This window comes from Micromys minutus, assembly GCF_963924665.1.
Source record: "Micromys minutus genome assembly, chromosome: 2".
Classification (NCBI taxonomy): domain Eukaryota; kingdom Metazoa; phylum Chordata; class Mammalia; order Rodentia; family Muridae; genus Micromys; species Micromys minutus.
In genome coordinates, this window is record NC_137971.1 from 60,210,228 (window position 1) to 60,223,567 (window position 13,340).

General features: G+C 50.6%; 1 protein-coding gene across 15 annotated transcripts in view; it reads right to left on the reverse strand.

Annotated features, from left to right (window-relative positions):
* JAKMIP3 (Janus kinase and microtubule interacting protein 3) overlaps positions 1–13,340 on the reverse strand; it is a gene marked incomplete at both ends in the record, with an annotated part of 53,591 nt that overhangs the window by 17,616 nt on the left and 22,635 nt on the right. For 5 of the 15 annotated variants that reach the window (XM_080912485.1, XM_080912482.1, XM_080912483.1 and 2 more), the window contains 6 exons: positions 920–1,048; positions 2,989–3,048; positions 3,705–3,740; positions 5,410–5,541; positions 6,049–6,195; positions 7,286–7,405. In XM_080912485.1, coding sequence (XP_080768611.1) covers positions 920–1,048; positions 2,989–3,048; positions 3,705–3,740; positions 5,410–5,541; positions 6,049–6,195; positions 7,286–7,405 — 624 coding nt within the window. Of the gene's footprint in view, positions 1–919; positions 1,049–2,988; positions 3,049–3,704; positions 3,741–5,409; positions 5,542–6,048; positions 6,196–7,285; positions 7,406–8,628; positions 8,845–13,340 lie in introns of all 15 variants that reach the window. The other 10 variants (XM_080912489.1, XM_080912491.1, XM_080912487.1 and 7 more) reach the window with 5 other exon arrangements.

The window sequence follows — 13,340 nt, forward strand, 5'->3', positions numbered from 1 at the left end:
TTATGGGGCTCTGTGGGGAGCACAATCCCTGGTACTGCAGCACCACCACCCCAGATCTGTGCCAACGTTGTTTACCTCAGGCTCACACCGGCAGCATCATGAATATGTGCTTCTAGATGTGCTGGCACATACTGTCACAGCTAGATGGCAGATGCAAGTGGGTCTGATGTCACCATGGAGTCCTGCTGTCCCTTTGGACAGTAGGCCATATCTAGGGGTGACTCAATCCATCTTTCCTCCCTGCCCACTAGTTCCCCAAGGCTGATGGTAGGGGAAGCTTTATGATAGATTTCCGAGCAAGCCCAAAGTCTTTGGACCATACTCCTGCGTCTCAGGGAAGGCCATCTGTAGTCTTGCCACTGAGCCTGGTCAAGGCTGTGAACTACCACTTCCTGCCCATAGGGGCTGGAGCAGTCCCCAAAAAGGCAAACCATCATTTTTAATGCCTGGGTGCTGAGGTGATTGCTGGACTTGACTTGGTCATTGTTCTGGTGGGAAGTGCTAGCCAAACAGGACAGTTGACTGTTTTAATATGCTAAAGGCTCCTCTCCATACACGGATGCTCTGATGGGCCCTGAAATAGTGCTGGCCTCTTGGTTGGAGGTTCAGAAATTTCTGGAAAGCCTTTGAAGAGACTGGGGAGCCCTCCACACCCCTCATATTGGGCTCAAGCTCTACGGAGAGAACAAGCAAGACCAGACACCACAGGCAAGGGGTAGCCCTCAGGAGCCACACACCCAAGCAATGTAAATGTTGTTTGTCACTGTGCCAAGGAGAGGGCCTCCAGAGGTGGACCAGAAGACCCAAAGGGAGCAGGGTTCCCGTGAGACCTCCACCCGAGCTCTTGCCCCACCTGACTCTGCTACACCGATCCCTAAGGACTGGCTAGTCAAATAAGTCTATGGGAGATTTAGATTACCTCTTCTAGGTCATCTTCGGGGGTGCATGGGGTCTGATCCGTCCTGTCAGTTTGATAAGAAATGGAAGATCCATCGGACTCCAGGGAAGCTTCTTCATCATATCCAAAAAAGGTCTCCACGACAACTGGCTTCTGACCCAAACGCAATGCATTAGTGCAATCCAAGCTAGGCATGGCTGAAGCCCTAGACCTCCCTCTGCCTCCTCTTCCTGTTGTCCAGGTATGTAGTCACATCTGTGAAGCTGTCCCCCACACCACCGGGCAGCTCCAATAATATTCACCCTGTTTGCTGTTGTTCTTCAAGAAGGACTGAGGTGGGTCTCACACAGGCCCAGATAGAGGTCTGGACCTTATAAGTCAGCTTTGTTATCATGGAGGGAGGATGGAGAAGTGGCCCATGGTCCCTGACCCTCATGCCTTCCGGACTCACAGAGGGTGGATAATGAGCTCCAGGCTGCTGTGCATTCACCGCGCAACCTCTCTTTGTTGACAGATAGGACTAGAAACCAAGCGAAACTGGGTCCTCTTGCTGACTAGTTTGAGAAGCTCTTCCTTCAAAATCCTAAGCTTTGTTTACCTAGGTTTTAAGAGCGTTACAAAGTCCAGAAGGCTCCATCTTCTTTCAGCCCAGGATTTCTTCCTTCCTCAGCTGATTCTGCATCACTAGTTGGCCATTGCCACCTTGGGTCTCTCTATTGGTCCTTCTTCCAAAACTTTTCAGAGAGGCTTGTGCCTGGGACCTAGGACCACCAAGTGCCCCCAAAACCACTTTTCTAGCCTTTCATGTTCCTTCCTGAGTGATGCACATCCCAGGTAGTAGCAGTGCTGCCTGCTTTTCTCCTGTAGCTGACGGCTGGCTACCTCAGTGTTCTGGTTGAATAACCACCAAACACTTGCTTAGTGGAGTCCTGAACATTCAGAGAAACTTCCCTGAGCCCCTCCGAGGCAGGTTTTTCCTGTACCCAAGTCTTTCCCAAGCTTCCTCATAGAAATGTGCAGAGAACAGGCAGTTTTATCTCAGCTCCTCTGGTCTCTGATTACTGAACTGAAACCACACTGGTGGCCTGGTCTTTCACATCACCCTTCTCTGAAGGTCACCTTCACACACTCCACCTTCATCCCCTGCGGTCCCACTGGTTAGGACTGCAAGAACATTTGTGCTGAGGCCCCACCAGCTCTTTGTGTTCCCACTTTTCACTGACCCATTCCCACCACACACTGCTGCCTGCTGCCTGGCCCCAGGCCGATCCACCAGGTCTTTTGATTTTAACATACCGCCTGACCTGGACCTGACCTTCATGCCTCTCAAACACTGAGAATGGGGTGGGGTTGTCTTGGTGGAATAGGTCCCAGATATGTCCCATGCCCTGACTGTTGAGCCCAGCTGGCTGTTCACACCACAGGGGTACACACTGACCACCGACCTTAGGAACTCACTAAAGATCAACTGTGGGAAACAGACCCATTGCCCATCCTTCCAAGTGTGAGCCCACCCCTCTACTTCCAAGTTAGAGCCCGAGTTTCTACCTCACAATTTACTGGAATCAGCAGTATTTCTGACCCTGAACCTAACACCACCTTGGGGTTTGAGCTGTAAAGACAGCTGAAGCCTCTGTATATCCTACTGAATCCATCAGCACTGTCTGTGGATGAGGAGAGGGATTGGGAAGGAACTGGAGGCGGGTAGGAGATTGATATGATCAAAATATGTTGTATAAATGCATTGTATGAACTTCTCAAAGAATGAATGAAAATTATAAAGATAAATAGTCACAAACAAAACAGAACAAAAACCCATGAAACACACTTCCAAGGCCACTTGAATTTGATGCTCCCAACTACAACTCTGTAGCCCGAAGAGAAACAGTCCTTCTCTCCTGGGTAATGTCCTGATCTCAGTTGACAACATTTAAAAGGATAAACAGGATTTGCTTTGCATCTTATGTGAGTTATTTCAGAGTGATCCTTTTTAATAAACTTTCCTTTACATGTGCAAAGGAAGAGATTCACTAGTCTCACATGGTCTTCAGAAGCTTGCATTTTATGCCCGAGCCCTCCTCTTCCTTTACCTTGGGGAGTTTCGCCATTTTCTTTCTTTGCTTCCGGTACCTCGACAGCTTGTCACGCTCCTGCAAAAGCCAGGCAGGAGGTCTGTTTAAGCAGCGAGCAGGTGCCTGGTAAGCACACAGGTTTAGGCTTGCACCACACCATGTAGACGGTGGTCTGGGGTTGATGGATTGCTAAGGAGATCATGCACACTAGCAGGTGTTTGTCAACCTGAGGTCAGCAAACCCCAGGTGGGTGGCCCTGGGTCGTAGAAAACTGGACATTCAAGGAGGCTGGGTGGCCCAGGCCCCTTCTGCTCCATGAGAAGTATTCCTTGCTTATGGAGAGGGAGTTCCTGAGACCCTGCCTGCTTCACTGTTCTGAAGCTGCTCTGTGACTTTGTGTTTTCTCTGTCACAAGTGAGGGTGAAGCAGCTACAGAAACACAGCCTGTTACTGCCGGTTGGGAGAAACTGGTTGGAGTGGCAAAGGTGGCCTCTTGGTTCTGACCTTTCAGGAGTAAACAGAAAAACCACTGGAACTGGTGTTGTGTTGCCTAGGGCAGATCCAGTATGACCAGGCACCACTACAAGCTTGGCCAGGGAGTGCTGTGAGAAGTCCCACCCAAGACTTCTGCAGCTGCTTCTGTCTAGACTATAAGGGGCCATAGAATGGGTCCACGTTGCTACCCGGGGCAAGGAGAACATGCAGCAAGCAAGGTGGTGCCAGTCCGTGCTTACCAACACACTCTTCACAAAGCCTGCTGTCTCCAGGGTCTGGGGGGAGAAAACACCACATCACACCATGGACAGTGCAGAGGCCAGAGAGAAGGCCCCCAGAATCTCTGAACTCTAACCTTAGAGTCACATGGCTGGTAGAGGACTAAGGACCATGCACTCACTCCCCAGAAGGACGTTTGGACCCTAATACTCCTTCTTCTTTTATGGGGGGCTCCCTGAACCTTCCAGGGTACCAGGGGTCTTTGTTCACAGTGGGTGTCCTGTTACTCCCTCTGAGAAGGAGAAAGAGGCTTTTCAGAAATTGCTATCAATCAAGAATTCAACCTTTTCCCATTTCTCTCATCAAACAACATTGTTGAGACTGAATGAGAAAAGAACTTAGGTCCCCAGCAGGGACAGTGAGGGCCACCTCTGTAAGACCACCATAGTCTGGGGAGTTGGGAGAGGGATCTTCCCGTGTTTGATGAAGAGCAGGTTTGGTCATTACAAGGCAGACCAGGGACAGAAGTCTGTGCCGCTGTCCTGCTGCTGCTTTCCAAAGGACACAGGGTGACTAGAGGCACCTACTTTTGAAACAGCCTCATCATGAACTCAACCAGCATTCCAACAGGAAGAAGATGCTCCAGGAAAGGATTTTATGAAGCTATGAACCAACCCATGCTTGGGACATGGGGCTGGCACAAGGACAGAGAAATGGAAACACCGACATGGTAGCCCCACCAAAAGGTGTCCAGGTCTCTATCCACCAAACCTGTGAACGGAACCTGCTTTGGAAATTGGGTCTTGGAAGGTGTATCTAAGTAAAAATGCTGTAATGAGATCATAGGAGGTTAGGATGAACCAAGCCCAGTGACAGTGTTCCCTACAGGAAACAGAAGAGAAGGAAGCCATGGTGGTATTGAGAGGAAAGATAGGCCCACAGCAGGGAACACTGGTGTTCACAAGGGCTGTCTAGGGGAAGGCTCCTGCCAGAGTATGTGGATGGAGTGCAGCCACCCACTCTGGTTTTGGACTTGTGTCCTTGGCTTCCAAACCTTAGAGAACAGAGATAGCGTGTTCTTAGGATATCTGGCTATGGTGTTTTCTTACCAACACAGCCAGTTCTTGCTGGCCTTGGGCTCTGAGGTCCACAGTGTTAGGAGACTCAGGGTCAGGGACCCATTTAGAGAAGGTTATTTTAAGTAGTGACTTGATAGGGGCAGCTGAGGAGCCCCCTACAAATGCATCCCTGCTCTCCCTTGCCCCATTTCTACCATAGAGAGCTGAAGCAGGGGAGACAGCAGTAGAGAGTAAAAGGTGTGTAGCAGATTGGGGTGTGTGGCAACAGAGGGCATGTGGTGGCTAGGGGTGGAGTGCAGACAGAGGGCATGGAAGCAGAGGATGTGCAGTGAGCAGGGGTGCTGCTCTAGAGGGACACAGGCTGTCGGGGGAGGATAGCTCCAGTGGGTGCACAGGATAATAGAGGGTGTGGCTTCAGAGGGCACACAGCAGCAGGGGGTGTGGCTCCAGAGGGCACAAGGCAGCAGGGGGTGTGGCTCCAGAGGGCACAGGGCAGCAGGGGGTGTGGCTCCAGAGGGCACAAGGCAGCAGGGGGTGTGGCTCCAGAGGGCACAGGGCAGCAAGGGGTGTGGCTCCAGAGGGCACAGGGCAGCAAGAGGTGTGGCTCCAGAGGGCACAGGGCACCAGGGAAATGTAGTACACTCACCTTAGAAAGCTCATCAATGAGGTTCTGTTGCTCCACGATCTGGAGTTTTAGGAAGTCAATCTCTTTCTCGTCTTGACTTTGATCAAGGTCATTTAAGGAACTGGGTCTGCGGATGATCCCTGCTCTCTGCCTCTGAAACACCAAGCATGGTGGGTACAGTGACTGACCTGGAGGGTAAGAACTGCCTGAATGACAGTTCAGTTTCCTTGGTGTGGGCAAGGACTGTTCATCTTGGACTTGAAACAGCCTGCTACAGAGCACAGGGAAACTAAGGCCTATATCTGGGTCACATCAGGTCCCAGACAGCTTCCCAGATAGCCCAGACAAACCACCTGTCTCACTTGCCTCATAGGCTCTGGGACTTTTAAGGCAAGAAGGAACAGGCGGACAACACTAACCACTCTGCCGTCTGGCTTAGTGGCAGAGGCGAGAGTGGCGTTTACCCTGACCCAGGCTTGGTGCTGCATACCAGGCCTGCAAGTCCTGTCCTGCACTCAGGGCCTCTTGCTACCTGTGCATAGGAATTTCAGGGCTATAAGCTTGCTTGCCCAGCCTCTGGCATTAGTGGGATACAGAGGAGAGGGGATGATGCCTGGCTCTGCACAGGAGGCTGTTTCTGCAGACCTAGCAGGTACTTACCATCTCTATGTTCTCCTGAGTGACAAATTTCAGCTTGCTCTCTATGCGCCGCAGAGTATGAGACAAGTCTTCGTTTTTCCGAGTCAGGCGCTTGTTCTTGTCCAGCAGCGGCTTGTACTGACTTTCAGCTTCTCTCAGCCGCTTGAGCTAAAACAGCAGGCATTCCAGAATGTGAGTTTTTAAGTGACACAGAACAAAGACAGCAAACTGACCAGTCAGAGCTCTGTGTCTGGGAGGTGGGTAGGCTGAGGACCCCAGTATGCATGTGCTCAAGTCCCTTGTATAAAGGTCACGGTATTTGCATGGAACCTACCACATTCCTGGTGTGCTGTACATTGTAGGTTTGTCTATAATTATCTACTCACGGAGTAAATATAGTTAGTTGGTGGAAGATATTGTTTAGGAAATCACACACAGAGAGAAAAAGAGAAGGAGAGAAAGGGAGAGGAGGGGAGAGGGAGAGGGAGGGAGAGAGGGAGAGAGGGAGAGAGGGAGAGAGGGAGAGAAGGAGAGGAGGGGAGAGAGGGAGAGAGGGAGAGAGGGAGAGAGGGAGGAGAGAGGGAGAGAGGGAGAGAGGGAGAGAAGGAGAGGAGGGGAGAGAGGGAGAGAGGGAGAGAGGGAGAGAGGGAGAGAGGGAGAGGAGGAGAGAGGGGTTGGCTTAATATTATGCAGGATGGATGCACTTTTCAAAAAGTATTTTTGATCCATGGCTGGATTCATGGTCTCATACAGAACCTATAGGTGGGACCTATAACCAGATGTATACTGTAGGTGATAGATTTATGGATCTGAAGAAGAATCTGAAGGTACAGAATCTATAGATGTGAGGTCCACCAAGTCAGAGCCTGTAGGTGTAGAACTTGTAGGTATGGCATGCAAAATGGAAAATTTGGCTCCAGCTGCAGGTGGAGTTCCCAGCAGGTAACTCTGCCCACTTAACACCTAGGTGAGCCAGAGGAGTCTCAGGTGATGTATCTCAGCTCATCCGCAGACAGACAGAAAAGTGAAGGCCAGCAGAGTGGGACCAATGCTCTGCTTACCAATAAGTAAGTGGGGGTGTGACATGGCTCACCACCTGCTTTCGTTGGGCTTTGCTGTAGCATGACAAGAAGCCTTGAGGAAAGGCTGTCTCTTGACCACTCCTCATTTTCTTAAGAAATTCAGAATGGACCCCTCTTGTCTCCCCAGGCTGCAGTCCTAACCTATGGAATACAAAGCCCCCTTACGATCCACTTACCAGCTCATTCCTTTCTTCAGACAGCAAGGCGTTGCGGTCTTCTAGCTTACGGATGATGGCACTTAACTCCGCGATTTTAAGTTGGAAGCGCCTGGCATCCTTTTCATCCAACTGCTGTTCCTAAAACAAAAATCCACTGCAAATAACTGTTCCTAGATGCAGACCTTCACAAACCCCAACCCAGCTGGAGAACGACACACTCCTGCCTCGTGATTGCCTTTGCTTCCCGGTGGCTGCTGGCCCTCCTGGCAGAGGTGCCTGGCCTGGAGTTCATGCACGGCACACAGCAAGATGGGAAAGCAACGATGTCCGCAATATGCAAATGTGGCGGGTGAGGGTGAGCAAGTGTGGGAGCCCAAGGTGTGGGTGAGGACCAGCTATATGCTCCCTCTTGGCCGATGTCCAGCTGTGCCTTCCAGACGGGCCTGCCCTGCCTAGCAGCAAGTCACTCTCAAAGGATGAACACAGAAAAAGACATCCCTTAAAGACTTCCTAAACCTGCTCCCTCAGATTGAGTTTCTAAAACTCACTTTTGAAACCACGGGAATGTTAAAAAAGATAATGAAAACTTTCTCAGTGTGGGCAAGGGGGTGGTTTGAATTCAGTTAAGTCATTTGTGATATGGTCATAAATGACAGTCTCCAAAGTCAATGGCCCAAGGCTGGATCAGCTCAAACTTCTGTCCCTGGATCAAAGAAAAAGATGTCCAGGAAGGTACCGGACATGGGTCAAATTCCTCATTCAATGGGTGCAGGAGAGGCTGGGGACCAAAGACTTACAGGGGTGACACTGAGGGCCTCCCGGGGTACTACAGACCACCACAGAGATCTGAATGAGGAGCGGTGATGAGATGATGTGCAGTCGCTGGCTACCCCCACAAGGTCACTAGCAGCCTGAGAAGGAACAGAGCGTGTCATGATCATAGGAAAAGCAGATGGGCAGTGACTGAGGCTAGTGCTGGCAACGACCATAAGAGGAGCCAAGCCAGAGACATGGGTGAAGGAGAACCAGGACCCATGCACAGGAGGATGAAAGGGAAGGGAAGGGAAGCAGCTCATGCTTGGAGTGGCTCCTCCCCACCAACCAAGGGCAGGGTATGACTCTCAAATGACCTTTAGCAACCTGGAACCAGGAAGCAACAATATCATTGCTTCTGCTGGGTGGATAATGGACAGCGTGTCAGCCCTCCTGGCCAGAGCCAAGCAAGCAGGGGCTGGCAGTACAGAGTTTGGGGCAGGAGGGTCTGGCTGGATATAGGTTTTGGATTTCCCGTGGAGCTGCTGCACATGGCTCTATGTGTCTGGGACTCGCCATTGGCTGAGACGAGACCTGGGGTTGCTTACAGGGCTTCCTGAGTGGTCTGAGGCGTCTCCTGCACCGCTTGCATAAGGAAGTTCCCGTCTGGGGCTGCCTGGGTGCCGCTCAGCCTCTTTGGCCTGGGAAAGCTGCTCATCTAGAGCCTCTTTTTGGAGCTGCAGTCTCTGGGCATGCCCGGCTTGAACCCCTAACTCTCTTTCCAGCACGAAGACTGCTCTGTCTTTAAATTTTATCTCCTCCATCTACAAGGAGAACAGAACACAATCACACGCACAGGCAGGGTACAGATCTGCAGTTACCATAGAAACAGGCAGGGTGGCATTAGAAGACAAAGTCCCTGTGATGGTAGCCCCACCAGCGAGCATCTTGGGCTCTGGGACCAGAAGCAAAAGCAGATATTCTGGATGAGAGCTGGGTACCCATGCTGCACAAAACCCAGCCCTAGACCACCCAAATCCAACTGGCTCACCCTGGGCTGGTTCCAATGAAAGGTTCCTTCTAGAGGTCTCGGGTAATGTGTGTCCCTGCACCGCCAGCCAAGGTGGCAAAGCAAGAACCCCCCCCCCAATCCCTTGCTGTACGCATTGTCCATGGCATTGGGCATCACTGGGTTGAAAGCCTTGCAGATCTTGCTTCCTGCAGTACAATGGGCAAAGCAGAGACGCATACTGACCTATCCACACTTGCTGCTAAGGGTATGGTGGACAAAATTCTTTGTCAGAATAAGGGGGAGGTGGACTTGGCTCTAAAGTGTAGCCAAAAGCTGAACACAGCACTAAAAGCCATGCATTTCAGGCCGCGTGTGCTTCCTGTGAATCTTGCTGCAGGGTAAGGCTTTTAGGGCAGGGTAGGGGCAGCTAGACAAGCAGAAGGCAACATCCACCGTATCCAGCCTGCCACAGCCCCTGGACATTGTTGGGCTAGTGTTGCCCGCCCCCCACCTTCCCCAAAGGGTAGTGTGATTTGTGCATGTCCTAATTATGGCAGCAAGAAGCCCTTTTAGACATGGATGCTACCTGTATCCTGAGTCTTTGACTGGGGCTGCCCAAACAGGAATGTGCTCTTCCTGAGGCTGACCCTACACAGGGAGGAGCCTGGGTGCTTAAAGTATTGTAACCACTAGGTTTGTAACAGGACATCATTGAGGGGAACAGCTCAATTCGAAACCGATTTCCAAAGAAGCAGTCTTTGCTTGTTGCTTAAAGTTTAAAACCTCCAATAAGGCAGGCATTCATTGACGTTAGCTGGAAACTCAGTTGGACATCTAATTAATCCGGGCCACAGATTCCAGGCAAGCCATGGGAAGAGCAAGATAAAAGAAACCCTTGCTGGCTCAATTCCTGTCCAATGGTGCATGCCATGGTGCTGAAAGGACAGTGGTCGATCAGGGAAGCAGAACAGCTGGGCTGGTAAAAATAAAACCACATGAAAGCAGCTAGGTTCTCATTTGGTCGTTCATGGATATCCACCTCTGGGAATCTGAACAGGAGAGCCTCCGTGCAAGCATGAGACAGTAGCCTGAGTGCCCAGCTGCCTGAGCGAAGGCAGCCCTGCCTGAGGTCACTAGGCCCCAGATACTCATGTAGGGATTGGTGATGGGGTCTTCCAAGTCCAAAACTGTGGTTTTCTCACTCAGCTGAACCTGGGCTTTCTAATCCCACTGGGCCTTCGTGGGAAAAGCATATATCTAAAGTGTGCCAGACACTGCCTAGATTGGGATGTTGTGACTAGCTAAATGTCCCCTCACTCATAGCTGGCATTATTATACGTACTGAACCACAGAGAGTGAGGTGGTGACCCAGGACACCATAGCAGACAGCACAGGGTTCCTGCCAACACATATACTGGTGTCCACAAACATTACTTTCTTTCTGTGACTGAGGGCTAACCAAGTGTGCCTGGTGTCACACCAGGCCGGAGACTAAGGCTCCTAGGCCAAGGCTGCCCCTCCCTCCTCTCCTGACATTTAGCTTTAGAGTCCAGAGGGCAGGCTGCTTTTATTCACATTCATACCCATCCCCACATCTGGCAAGCAACACTCCTGTGAGTCTAGGCTGAGGAGTTTCAGTGTACGTTCCCCGCCATTGAACCTGGGGAGCCCCATTAAACCTGGAACAGGTTTAAACAGGTCATCTCTGCTACTGTCTCTTCCAGATGTTGGTGGCAGCTTTCAGATACCACATGCCACCACATGCCCTCCCTGGTACCCATCTACTCTGCAGCAGAATCAGTGTGGACACATGAAACCATGTGTCCTGGATCCTGTGTTGGGAATACCCTTCCTAGATTGAGATTCGAATCATGCTGGAACCTGCTTCCTGGCTACCACACTGAATCCTCCTGCTCTTTGACACTCCCTTGCCCCTGCCCCTAATCCCCAGTTATCCCCATTGTCTGAAAACCACAGGGAGGTTCCTGGGGACTATATGTTTTCAGGAAGGGGTGTTTGAGGTGTGCCTTACAAAAGGAAACACCACATGGCCTGCAGAACAAAACAGTAAGGTGTCTGTACAACGTCAGGGTAGGTAAAGGATTTCTAAGCAGGACACAAACTGTACAGTAAAAGAACTGACAGCTTGCATCTCCTTTATATTAGGAGCAAAGCTCATCCAGAAATGCTGCCAGTGTATCTAAAGCAGCCGCACTGAGATCGAAATCAGGAAAAAGACATTCTCCAGTTTCAAAGAGCCAATGTGTGTGAACAGGAGCTTTTCAAAAGATAGTGTGTCCACGGCTACAGGGTGGGGAGATGGTTTTCTCTACTGTGACCCCACTGTGGCCACAATGTGGCAGAAACAGAGTTCTGCTCTCTAGAGGGAGGGTAGAAAGTGGGTTCACCCGAGTTGGTCTACTGAGTGCCCTGAGCTTGGTACTAGGTTTTGTGTGGCCTATCACCCCCTTTGGCCACACAGATGGTAGGAGAAGCCATACATGAGGCCACCCAAGGACATGATGGGGATATTAGCAATAGCCCAAAACAGTTTGAACTTGTGCAAAGAATGGATAACCCACTGCCAGATCCCCAAGGAACAGGAACATGCTGCTGTGGTTCCCAGGAAGTCGAGACCAGCAAGAGTATGTGGGAAGATGTCTCTGGGAAGTGTCTGCAGGTACTTGGTCTCTTAAGTAAATGGAGGGTTACACTCAGATACAAGCTGCCGTCACTGCATTGTCCTCTGGATTTGTGGGTTTCCTGCATAACAGTCATCTCTCAGTCTAAACAAAATGGATGGGAAAAAAGGACACATGCCAAGCCTTCAACCCCAGCCATGCCTGGATCTAGTCTATCTGTGCATTGAAGCTTTTAAGGGCTCTTGGTTTGCCTAAGCATGCTCCAAAAGAGCACCTTCAATGTGGCTCAGACCTTCAGTGGACATCTGTGGCTCAGACCTTCAGTGAACATCTGTGGCTCAGACCTTCAGTGGACATCTGTGGCTCAGACCTTCAGTGAACATCTGTGGCTCAGACCTTCAGTGAACATCTGTGGCTCAGACCTTCAGTGGACATCTGTGGCCCCTGGGATCATATCTTGCCTTGCACAACAGTGGCTGTTGGGATGTGTTTCCCAGAAGTTAGACAAATCAGCTGTTAGTTTGGCAACTGGGCTGTGATGGCTTAATTCGGAACTCATGGACTTTTGGCACTGAAGCGTTGCCAGAGATAAGGGACTTAGAAAGCTACTGTTGTCACTGGTGGCATTGTCTTGTTTTACAGTATGTGTGAGTATTTCGCTGCATGTGTGTCTGAGCACAGATCTCCCTGGAAGTGGTATGTCAGAGATGGCTGTGAACCATCATGTGGGCGCTGGAAATCAGACCCAGAGTCTCTGCAAGAGCAACCAACCAGTGCTCTTAACCACCAAGCCATCTTTTCAGACAGTGGCATTGTTTTCTAAGAGAACTAATTAATGATTCTGTCTTGCTCCACCTGAGGAGAGTGTCTCGAGGCCTGAGATACATGTCCTTGCTGAAACAAAATCATGGAAATTCAAGAATAGGCCCAGCCCTCCACCCGGCATGGGGTGCTTTGGGGACTGATCTCAATTTTATAGCTTTCTTTATAGGGTTTTCATTAGAGCTGGATATTAACACACTACATTAGCTAACCGCTCTGATGGCTGGGCAGACGGAGCTAAAACTGTAAGCCACAGACTTTTATGAGGGAGAGGAAATTGCTTTTTGTCTGTAATTCCTCTATTTTGCAGTTTTTAATAACAGCCTGAGGTTGTATTTTAGAAAATGCACTCTGTGCGGCTGCTCTCTGCTTCCACAGCAGAGCCTTTCCAGATTCAATGGAAACCTGCAAACACTCCAGTTCTTATTAGCACAGCCCTGCCCTCGGGGTACCATGGGCTGGATCCCCTGAGAAAGGCAGGAATGGGAGGTGATAGCCATCCCTATCTGAGATCACTGTGAGCCTATGAAGAATGTTCCAGAGTCTCTGAGCATGAGATTCCCCACTCGTTCTGTTTCACTATGACATTACTGAAAATTTGTCTAAAAAAGCCACCACCAGGGATTCACTTGCCCAGAGACACTGATGTACACAGAAGAAGCCAAGAGAGCTGTACAGGACCCACCTATTACCAGAGAGGGTCTGACTTGAACCCCCATGCAGGGCAGGGGTGGACAGACAGCTGTGACTCCTCCCTCCCCACACTGTGACAAAGTGGGGAGACAGGAATGTGGGGTAGTAGTCATCCCTTCTCACTTTAGAACCTCAAAGTCCTCGTTGTCCC